At 42.4% G+C, this 11,696-nt stretch overlaps 2 protein-coding genes across 2 annotated transcripts; one reads left to right on the top strand and one right to left on the bottom strand.

Annotated features, from left to right (window-relative positions):
- The first annotated feature begins 216 nt into the window (after nucleotides 1-216).
- LOC128426741 (ras-related C3 botulinum toxin substrate 1) lies at nucleotides 217-6,613 on the top strand. Its single transcript, XM_053413774.1, has 6 exons — nucleotides 217-598; nucleotides 2,383-2,454; nucleotides 3,052-3,169; nucleotides 3,690-3,752; nucleotides 4,378-4,537; nucleotides 5,116-6,613. Exons 1-6 carry the CDS (start codon nucleotides 564-566, stop codon nucleotides 5,244-5,246), a joined length of 579 nt encoding a protein of 192 aa, XP_053269749.1. The 5' UTR covers nucleotides 217-563; the 3' UTR covers nucleotides 5,247-6,613.
- A 50-nt stretch (nucleotides 6,614-6,663) lies between these two features.
- On the bottom strand, nucleotides 6,664-10,618 carry crym (crystallin, mu). The gene is made up of 8 exons (XM_053413773.1): nucleotides 10,245-10,618; nucleotides 10,018-10,168; nucleotides 9,575-9,637; nucleotides 8,762-8,863; nucleotides 7,621-7,804; nucleotides 7,396-7,517; nucleotides 7,235-7,319; nucleotides 6,664-7,109 (listed from the first exon to the last, which is right to left on the bottom strand). Exons 1-8 carry the CDS (start codon nucleotides 10,409-10,411, stop codon nucleotides 7,036-7,038), a joined length of 948 nt encoding a protein of 315 aa, XP_053269748.1. The 5' UTR covers nucleotides 10,412-10,618; the 3' UTR covers nucleotides 6,664-7,035.
- Nucleotides 10,619-11,696: the final 1,078 nt, after the last annotated feature.

Below are 11,696 nucleotides of genomic sequence, written 5' to 3'. Positions count from 1 at the left end.
GGATATAACCAGTAGATGATGGGTTCTGTGTGTATAATAACCAGTGGATGATGGGATCTGTGTGGATAATAACCAGTAAATGAAGGGTTCTGTGTGTATAATAACCAGTGGATGATGGGATCTGTGTGGATGATTACCAGTGGATGATGGGTACTGTGTGCATGATAACCAGTGGATGAGTAGTTCTCTGTTATTGCCGGTAGGTGGCGGGTTTTGACGCTCCTCTCTGACCGGATGTGACTCTCAGGGATCTCGGGAGCTGCAGCTTCTCCAACTGGGGCGTTTTTTCTCTCCCTCAATCTTGACCATCTTGTCTCCAAACTAGTTGTTTCTTCTCGCCCCGGTTGTTTCCCTGCCTGGTCCACTGCCCCGGTGCTTCGGAGGCTCCTGTCCCCGAGGAGAAGACGACTCCAACCGGATTACCTCCGCACAGACGAACATATCTGAACTTTCCGGTCGCGGTCCCGTTATTCCTCTCGCTCTGTACTTTCCAGGCCACACGGGGCTGACGGCCTTATCTGTTAGCACGCTAAGCTAACCGAGGAGCACACCGAGCCGGTCCGATGCAGGCCATTAAGTGTGTGGTGGTGGGGGACGGGTGAGTTGAGCTGGCATTTTGTATTCAATCCTCACTTCGATCGATGCTGTTAGAAAAATGTCCGGGGGGTTTGTTCGGCTCGGTCGGCGACGGGCTGGTGGACCCGGCTCCCAACAGTTGGCCGTGGATAACAAGCCGACATGGGCGACAGCTGCTGTTGTGTCCCCGCTCTCCGGTTCAGCTGGGTCACACAGATTGATCCACACGCCCCGGTTCGATGTGACCGGAGGGAGCTCAGCGTGTCCTGGATTTAACAAGAGATAAATATCTGCTGTGTTCTGTGTTAGTGTTTGTGGGGGGGGGGGTTGTTTGCAACGATCATCTGTTTTTAGCCTCGGATCAACTTCATCAAAACAGCAGAGCTCAGTCACTTTCATATAGAATTCACTAACAATAACATATCTGAATAATCCTGTGTCGATCACAGAAGTTATTTATTTTATTACAAACTGGAATAACCACAATCGAACGCACCACTACTTCTCGTGGATCAAATGTGTAAAAGCTTTGTTTGAATTATAGTTCATCTGGTTCATGATAAAATAGTTTTCTCTCAAGACATAGTGAAAAGTCTAACTATTAAAAGCAGCTAACTTTCCTTTTATTTTGAAATATACTGAAGAATGGAATGCTTATCTGAAAGACTTTTTATAGATTGAAAGTATTTTACTTTATTACTTTTTTTGTAAGTGACGTGCATACTTGCATACGTTAAGAATAAAGAGCATTGAAACTATAGAAACACAAGTAGGGCCAGCCTCACTTAGAAGCAAGAAGAAGAGCTCTTAAAATACACAAAAGGAACATTACGAAAACAATAAGCTAATAGCAAGACAACACAATATCAATATATATATATATATATATATATATACTACAAGAGAGCAGCTGTAAACCAGAGCATAATCATGTAAGACAACAGATAACGAAAATACACAAAACATTATAGTATTCACAGTTTTGTTGTATGATAAGCCACGCTCTTAATGTGTCAAGGTTACTCAAAGGGGGGGGGGGGGGGGGGTCCTGGGTCCTTGAGGGGGGTCCCCGGCAAAAGAAGGGACTCATTTATTTTCACAGGGATTTCCTTTATGACTAACACACTGACCCCATGTATGAATATTTTGGTCCTAAATTCCGAAACGTTCCCGTATAAAACATCTAAAAGCAATAATTTTGTCAAATGGGGGGTCCATGGTCTTTTTTGTCAGTTCCGGGGTAGATGACAAGCAAAAGTATGAGAACCACAGCTTCAGATGGTTCACATTAATGGATGAACTTTAATCTTTTATCTATACAAATAAATATCTGAATAATAAATAATCAGATTTATAAAAAAACACAATGTATTTCTCCTCTAAAATGTATTTGGTCATATATCCATATAGTTGAGATATAATGTCTATATATTCCAAGATGTTATGGTCAGTCGTGTTTAAAAAAAAAGAAGCCTTTAAAATCTTAACTCTAACTTCCTGAAGGGTTAAATATTTAATAGGAGGCAATAGGCTGCACACACACTCTTGAAATACAGATTGAATTAAAGAGGATACACCCACAATAAAATTAAAGGTTTATTTTAATTTCCTTGTTCTATTAATCCTCCTAATGAGAGGAGATGCATTAAACTTGCATCACATAGGATAAATATCACCATATTGCTGTTTTAGTGTCTCTCAAGAGTTTACTTGAACAATTAAAACTAAAACAAAATAAGTGTAACTGGAACAGCAATTTTCACTTTGTATCATTGTATTTTCTTACACCTGTCTTTCTCCTCCCAGGGCTGTTGGTAAAACATGCCTGCTCATCAGCTACACGACCAATGCCTTCCCTGGAGAGTACATCCCCACTGTGTAAGTAACACACAGACGCACCTCTCATGAACATCTGGGGCATATAGAGATAGAAATGTAGTGAGGTTCAGGTGACGTAGCCCGCCCACCAGACAGGAAGCAGGAAGCAAATGATCAAAATCTGCATCTACATCTCAAACACGAAGATTTGATGTGTCATAAGCCGTTTTCAGACATGGATTTGCCCATGGCAATTTGGTCCAGACGTTTTTTCCGGATTAAGTCTTTATTATATGAAGAACGCAGCAGGAGATTGTCCAAGTCCGACGTGTTGACATCAACAGGAAAATGTGCAGAACATATAAGCGAACTGATACCAGCATCTGTCTTTATCAACAAGTCTTTCCAACTTATCATCTTTGTCTTCTACGTGTATGGCGACTCTTTTTCCATCCTGATCTTTTTTATTCTTCCAGTTTTGCGTCTTTTCAGTGTTAGAAACATCATCACCACGCCCACTCACTCACTATGAGTTTACTAGACATTGTCCTGCTGTATTGGGACTGGCAGGAAAAGTTCCAGAAAACATCTGGAGCAAATGAATTGCACATTTGCAGTCTACACAAGTGGACCTAATTTTCGCCTTTCTTCCTTCAGCTTCGACAACTACTCTGCCAATGTGATGGTTGATGGGAAACCAGTCAACCTGGGCCTGTGGGATACAGCAGGACAGGAGGACTACGACAGACTCAGGCCACTCTCCTACCCACAGACAGTATGTGTACACTTTTTGCATTTGCACACACACACACCAACTCATAGCAACAACTGCCTGCCTCTGTCTGCTGTCCTGCACCGACCAGTATCAGCCAGACAATGTTGGCCTGAATGCTGGTTTCACGTTGATTTGGAGTTATTCACTGGCCTGGATTACTTAGGGCAGAGTCTGTGCACGCAGCAGAAACGAGCCTTGTATCCACAGTACCTATACACTGCCTGAAGGACGGCTGAAGGAAGTGAAAGGGAGCTCTTGTTTGGCCTCTTTGTCCTCTGACCAACAAACTGGTCTTTGTGCCAGAGACTTGCAGGGAGCTGAAAGTGGGAGTCAGTTTGTGTTTTACCAACAAGACCAGTCCAGAGCTACATTTGTGAATCGTTTTGATTTCATTTACAACTTTTATTTCTCATTATTTAAAATATTTTTTTTTTAGAACAGAAACTTTAAGCTTTTACTCTCTTATTAAAAGCATGTCTCTTTTAATGTAACGTCTAATGGTGTCCTCTTTCTTCCTCAGGACGTGTTTCTGATTTGCTTCTCTCTCGTCAGTCCAGCTTCCTTTGAAAACGTCCGTGCCAAGGTGAGAACAGCCTGATCTTTCAAAGTGTTGCTTTTGCCAGTGAGGATCACTTTAATGCCTCTGTCCCCAAATCCCAAATCCCAAATACTCATGATCTGTTTTCCATAAAGTTTCATGGTCTGATCAGCTTGGGCGGAGAAAGAACTGACTCACAGATCCAGATGTGGCATTTTGGCCACTCACCAGGATTTCAATTATTTTTTCCATTTTTCAGACATAGCTCTGAAAGTAAAAGATAGAAACATCAAGATTTTAACTTTAAGGGATTCAAAATGAATACAAATGCGGATCAAACATGTAAAATGTTCTCTTTAATGTGAATTTACAACCATAAAAACTAAACAAGTTTTTAACCAACCCCGTGGTTATAAACATACATAGCTTTTTATCTCAATTTTAAAAGCACAACAGAAATAAACGTCATACATTGTAAAAATGACACTGAGAACTGTTCAGTGTTGGTTGAAGTTAGAGTCTCCGAGTTCCTCAAAGGTCAAATCATGTCGAGTCTGGATGACAACCAGGAAACTGGGGGGGGGGAAGAATCTGTTCTTGTAGCAACACGCCCACATTCCACACAGTCCATCTGCATCCTGCCGCCTCTGACTCTGTCCCCCTCCTGCAGTGGTACCCCGAGGTGAGACACCACTGCCCCAACACGCCCATCATCCTGGTGGGCACCAAGCTGGACCTGAGAGACGACAAGGACACGATCGAAAAGCTCAAGGAGAAGAAACTCGCGCCCATCATCTACCCGCAGGGCCTGGCCATGGCTAAAGAAATAAGTCAGTTCAAGCACAGCACGTTCACTCATCCAATTTTTAAATTAGAGTGCATACTGTTTATATTACAAACTGATGGGAGTCCTTTATGCTGCCTGCTGGCAACAGGAAATAAGCCTCATTTCGCAATCATCCCATTTACATGAAATATTCATGGTCTGGTCTGCAAGTTATACACAGCGATGAAATGCATGTTTGGTGAATGGTGTCTAATGACACATAGTGGAGACAGGAGACAATGTGTAATTCATCACATCCACTGCCACACACACACAAGCATGAAGTGACATCTTACTCATTCATGCAGCGTCCAATGGTAGTGACAGAGCACAGTGACGTTAACATTGTGAGTTAAGGCGTTTTTTAGCTTTCTCCTTGATTTCTCAGGGAATAATTAATGGATCATCTTGATTATCTTAAAAATTCGGATGTTGAGAATTCAAATGTAGGTTTTTTTTAATTTGTGATTTGTTATAGCATTTATATATAGAATACTTTTGAACTTTACGATCATCCCGTGCAAATAAATCCAACTAGTTGCTGAATTCTTGATTTATGTTTCGCTCCTCTTTGTCCACCAGGTTCAGTGAAGTATCTGGAGTGCTCAGCTTTGACACAGCGCGGCCTTAAGACGGTGTTTGACGAAGCCATCAGGGCGGTGCTGTGCCCCCCACCCGTCAAGAAGAGGAGGAGGAAGTGCAAAATCTTGTAAAGGAGAGCCACAGGTGGAGCAGAAAATTACGGTTTCAGTCAGAACTCGCCCGCTCAGAGGGAAGACGATGATATCGGGGTTCGCTCCAGATATCTGTTCAATCCCTGTGTCCTTGCGTTTGGAGAAGCTCTGGTAGATCAGACTTCCATCTGAAAGAACGTCACAGATTTAAGGAGCGCTGGTGGTTCTCAGTCAGGTTTTACCTGTGGTTTCTTAAATCTGTGTTGCCCTTTCAGATAGACAGGAATTAAGTAATTTTGCTATAGGCCTTTGGAGGGAATGTGAGGGTGGGGGGGATTCGATTTGGGATCTGGGATTGATTAACGAGTTAGAGGGAGGATTGTAGAAGAAACACATTGTGAAGAAACACTACTTGAACGTGAATTTATCATGAAATGACCGTAGATTTAACTCTAGTTCAGAAGGAGGTCCTGCACTGCGCTCTATCCCTTACACAAGAGATTTCTGCTGCCTTAATGAAATTATAACTTGTCGGATACCGTTTTCTAGAGGCTCAAATTTCTCCTTTTTTTAAGTGTCGGCTGATTGACGGACCGTTTTGTTTACACGAGTCATCTGATGAGACTGAGGTGCTGCCAAAACCCAGTCAACGGTCATCACTGTGTAGTCACTCCATAAACACTCAAATGTAATTTTTTTCTTCCTTTTACTTTTATTTTAAACCGCGTTTAATGTCATTTATGAAGTAATGTTTTAACCCGGAAATTATTAAATTGACTCATAGCGCCGTCGTCATGGCAGCTGCTAAGAGAAGTATTAATTAAAACAAAGAGTTATTAGTTATTTAGTTTTGTTCCTAAAAGCTTTCCAGATGAATACATGGCTCTCTTCTCACTACGTGTTAAATGAAGACAATGTTTTTTGACTTGTTTTGATCATGTGAAGGTGCAGTGCCGCCACAGCTGTTGTGCTGGCTCATTGTCTATTTATATGTTACGGTTATCATTTCACACTTTGGCAAAATGTTTGCTCTAAAACCGCTTTGAACACTCAGGCTTCTAATTAAGTAAAAGACACTCATATTGTTTGCATAATGGCGTGCAACCATGCTCTTGTGACCCCATCTGTCAATGTTTTATGAGCCAGCGTATCAGCACCCGAAGGTTGTTACTCATTTTACTGTCTGTGTTGTACAATGCGACCTTCAGCAGATGACTTTTATTATGAAAGGAGCATGGATCAAACTATAGGGGCCCTGTTCAACCACTTTAAATCTGGACTTGTGGTATTAGTGTTTCAACGGCACGTAGGGAGGGCACACTCGGATTTCTTGCTAAATGTGGTTTAATTTTCATATAGTAACATGCAGATTTTTTTTTTTAAGCAAATAAATTCTTTGAAAATGCTCTGTTGTCTTTTCAGATATTTTGTCCGAACACAGAACAGCACAGGGAAGTAATATTTAAGAGTGCAACACATTTTATTTAGTACATAAAATATTAGAAAATGGTGACATTCAAAGGTAAATAGCAAATGTTAACACATCTCGTAGACTCTATATAAAGATTGGACAAACTATATGTGAATACTTTGACTTTCTTAAACTGAGTTTCTGTCATTTAGTTTTTAATAACATATACTCAAGTATTACTTTTTGGTTATTTGATGATAAAGAAAAAGTGTACTGTGGATTGACAATAGGATCTATCCGCTAGTTACTGCAGCTTTAAATATACAGTTCTATGTTGATGATCAATGAGGTTATACATTAGCACTTCAGCTTGTGTGACGCCGGGGTAAAACCCAGAGACTGAGAAGCAAGGTTACTTCATGGTTGGCTGTGTTTGGCTTTCCATTGGTCAAACACCAGCTTGGCAGACACTGCATCCTCAACTCCCATTCCTGAAAAAAAAAAAACAATTCAGTCACACAGAATACCATGAAAACATATTTAAAACCTGTCCTGACACGGAAAAACACTGTCCACATGATATGGATTTAGAGACATACATAACGGTAGTGCTTACCGAGGGATTTGAACACAGTGGTCTTCTCTCTGTGAGCGGCTTTAGTCCCATTAATAACGTCTCCAAGCTCTGCAAACAACTCCGCCTGAAAACCGGACATCCACAATCAGATTCTGCAAAAGGGAACCAATAACACACACATCAGTCAATAAGTGACTGACCCCAGAGAGAATGACGTCACCGGACTCGGCCATCGCTCCCTCTCTGCTGTCAGCGTACACCACGGCCTCCTTCATCAGCACGTCGTCCAGCTCGCGCCAGTCCGGCCTACAGGCTCCAACCGCTGCTCAGCAACAGGAGAGAAACAGTTTATGTACAAAAATTGGGTCATTTATCTCACATATTTCTTCTTTATTTCTGTTAATGTGTTCATTCTTTCTTCCCACCTGCCACGTGGGCTCCTGGTTTGACCCACCGACCAAACAGTACCGGCTCGGTGGATCTGGTTACCGTCACTATGGCGTCCGCTCCCCTCACCGCCTCCTCTGCTGAGACACAAAGCGTCACAGGACCCCGGACCGAGTCCCTGAACCTCTCGGCTCTCTCCTTCGAGCGGCTCCACACACGCACCTGGGGTGAAGAGCCAGGGCGAGTGAAGCAGTTTACAATGAGAAAAACCAACAAACAATACCAATCAACCAATCACAGGACTCATTTTCCACCGTACTGACTCAAAAAGTAAAAATGTAGGACATCATAGTGGACGTGAAAAGCCTTCACACACTGGGCAGCACTGGGGAGGAGTTCAATCTGATTTCAGTGGTCGGGCTGGTTTGGAATCTTTCACTTTGCTCAAATCTAAACTTGGAAATGAATCATAGACTGTATATAAACAATGATGTCGACTCCAGGTCCGAGTGAGGCACCCGAGGAACTGCTTGACACCTGTATTCTCACAAATGACCAGCAGAAGGCGACTCTACTGGTCGATCCTACCTCTCACTTGATTTATGTCAATAAACACTAAGGGGTTAATGGTCTCGATCAATAGGTTCAAGTCTCCTTCATAACAGCATGATGCTCATGTAGTTAATTGTGGTCCCATTTAGAATCAAATAAATGATAAATCACAGAATCCGCTTAGGCATGGGTACAGTGTGATTGACAGCTAGTCGTGCCAAATGGGTTCATGTTCATTCTGGGTTTAAAAAATCAAAGTGTCACTGGCTGAAATACAATAACTCACGGCTTCTCACTGTCAAGTGGCAGAGCAGCTTAAGGTGTGTTTGTTTCTCTGTCAATATTTAACTGCTTACAAAGGAACAGGTTTGACATTTTACATTACAAAACTGTCTATTAAGTCCCCTCTGGTCTCACCTTTCATGAATAATGAGCTTAATAAAAAGATAAATTGTATATTGTAAAAATTATAACGTGGTATGTTTTTGTCGGTTGTCAGGAAAATACCTTGTTGTAGCAGGAAAAACATTTTGCTATAACAATAAACAGGTGGCTCGACACAGTTTTTTCTTTCTTTTCGTTTTTCTTATGTGCAAGCATCACACCCTTGTCCTTTTCTAACTGTACCTCTTTAAAGGAGAACATTTCAGTGAAGACATTGTAATGACTCAGGGCCTGGATGCCGGTCCCCAAGATGGCCAGCACCTCCGCCTCTGGACGCATCAGCAGCTGCACAAGGAAAACACACAATGGCAAATCCAAGAGAGTTAAAGTTAGAAGAATGGAGCAAACATTAGATCACAGGCAACCCCTGAGAACTGAAGCTTTGAAAAGGGAAGGGACTTAAACAGCTTAGTCTTTGTGTCTGTTTCCTTTCTTATATTGTAACCTGAACACGGTGTGTCATAACCAGCAGGCCATTTGTGTGCCTGTATGCTTGTTGCATAAACATGTGAAAGCGATATCTACTAAGTTTATTCTGAGTTCTTCCTGCATGTCTACCGAAGACTTTAAAATCTTTATGGATGGCCACTGACAGAAGTAGAATTTCTGACTGTGACAGAAGGTCTGTGTGTTTGCGTAGCAGAGAGAAGGAGAGTGAGTCAAAGAGCGCATTCCTCTCAAATTTTAGTTAGCAGCACTAATTATAGGATACTCACCGACAGACACACATTGTCTGTCTACACACAAAGTACTCTCTCATAGGGGATGTCAGAATTAGGGTTATTAATGTCAAAATGCAGGTTATTAAAGGGGATGGCTTCTGGATATAGGTTTACAAATTACCTACTGGTCATCGCAGTAATAGCTTAAATTTATCATTTACAATATATATATATATATATATTCAGAAGCAATGATGCTGAATCCCCCCACCCCGAGGAATCTGGGCTGACCCGGATGTCTTACAGTTCAAACTGTTGATCTCTGACACTGTACCTTGGCAGAGATTGCAGAGACTGCAGCTGTCCTCATGCGTGTGATGACCTCTCCATCAATGACCTGCAGGTTGTAGAAATGTTATTGAAAAAGGTTTAATTACCTCCCCCAAGAAGGTTTTGTTTCTTTAGCTAGCAAGATTACACAAAAAAAATACTCAAACAATACTCATGAAACTTGTTGGTTCGATGTGGTATGAGTCAGAAACGAGCCCATTAAATTTAAGGTGTGGGTCTTGATCAGGGGGCAGAGCCCAGATTCGCTTTCTCCTTAACATTGCACGATAGGGTGTTTTTTTTTTTTAATTCTTGAATTCTCACACAATGACTCAGGAAATCAGGCATGTTTAAGGGACAGATATTGTTCTGTGAGCGCAATATGGTGACAATCTAGTGAATGTAATTGTGGTAAGTGGAAAGTTGGGCCTCGGCCAGTTTACTCACAGCTTTGACATTCCCATACTCTGGATCCAGCAGCACCACTGTGGCTTGAGTGGCTGGCAGAGTGGAACCAGCCTCCCTGTTGTAGAAACACACAAACTTTGTGCTCAGGACTCCAAGGTTCTCCATGTAGGTAGGCATCAGCCCCAGGAACCTGTGCAAGTGGATAAGTGTTAGCAGCAACCGCAGAGTGTTAATGGTTGATCTTCAGTGGAGACGAGCAGACGTACCCGCGGTGTTTCTGCAGGGCCACTGTGGTGCGCACCGGCTGGATCACCTCAGCGCTGTCCCGCCTGGAGAAGTGACCCAGAGCCTCCTCCAGACGCGGCACCAGGGCGCTGTAGGTCAGCAGCTCTCTGACTTCGTCTTCCCAAATGACAACAGGGGGGTCGGACATGACTGAATGTGGCCTCCGAGATTTCCAATGAGTTCAAGCCAAGTTCAAAGTTCGCTGTAAATCGGATCTCTAATCAACGTTCCATGCGCAGAACACAGGCATAAACTATATCTGTGCGGAAAGAGCAGATGTTTGACAACTTAAGACTATGCGGATGTCGGTGCGTGTGTGTGTGTGGAGAGAGAGAGAGAGAGAGAGACAGAGAGAGAGAGAGAGAGAGAGAGAGACAGAGAGAGAGAGAGAGAGAGAGAGAGAGGGGGGGGGGGGGTAAGAATGGAGGTATGGAACCGGGAGGGAAGGCTTCAGAAGTAGTTACGCCGGGTTCACCCCGGACGCTGAACCCTAGCGCAGCATGGCGCAGTGCCACGAAAAGCTTTTCGCCTCCTCTCCGTCCCTGTGTTACTCGACTGGGCTTTTCACATCGGCATTTGCATATCTGATGGTTTCGGCGTCCGGTCTGTTTGTATCGCGTCAGAAAACACGCTTAAACTATATAAATGACATTATTTATGATATAAATGATCAAATATGCATCCAATACTTTGGGTTTCCCTGCTGGTCACCAGGAGTTTCAATTGCCCCATCTCCCCATCCACTGCAAGCACAGATAAAGACAGACAGAGATAGAAACAAGCATAACTAAGTATATGGAGAGGCGGTGGACTAGTGGCAGAGAAGGTCTCTGGTTCGTCTCTGGTTCGACTCCACGGAGAGACAACAAACGACGAACCTGGATTGATCTGTCCAAAAATTCAAGAGTCTCCATACCCTGTCTAGTGCCCCTGAGCAAGGCACCTTACTCCCCCAACATCTGCTCCCCGAGCGCTGTACATGGCTGCTCACTGCTCTGTGTGTACTGCACCAGATGGGTCAAAAGCAGAGATTAAATTTCCCTACCTGCATGAGTGTGCCTTTGCATGACTGTGCATATATTTGGGACGAATAAATGCATCTTTATTATGAGAAAATAGTCATGGTAGTATATTTATTTCCTAAAAAGTGTTACTTTCCTGGTAATACCAGGACTCTTAACCTTAAACTACAACTTCATTATTGTAATTTTTGGACTTTAATTTAAAATTAATTAATTTATTATGATATAACATATGGTTATCTATTTCGATATGGCCTTAATAGTTTGTGGTACTAAAGTGATCAAAGTTCCACAAAAAGATTACAGTATGCGATTATATCTACATAAAATAAAAGTTGCAAAAATTCATATTTCTGTTTCCAAGATAATTGTACATGTAGTTAAGCATTTGTACAATGGTAACCTTCACTA

This window comes from Pleuronectes platessa, chromosome 21 (assembly GCF_947347685.1).
Source record: "Pleuronectes platessa chromosome 21, fPlePla1.1, whole genome shotgun sequence".
NCBI lineage: Eukaryota > Metazoa > Chordata > Actinopteri > Pleuronectiformes > Pleuronectidae > Pleuronectes > Pleuronectes platessa.
Note: the sequence above shows the minus strand (reverse complement) of the source record. Positions and strands in the feature narration are given on the sequence as shown.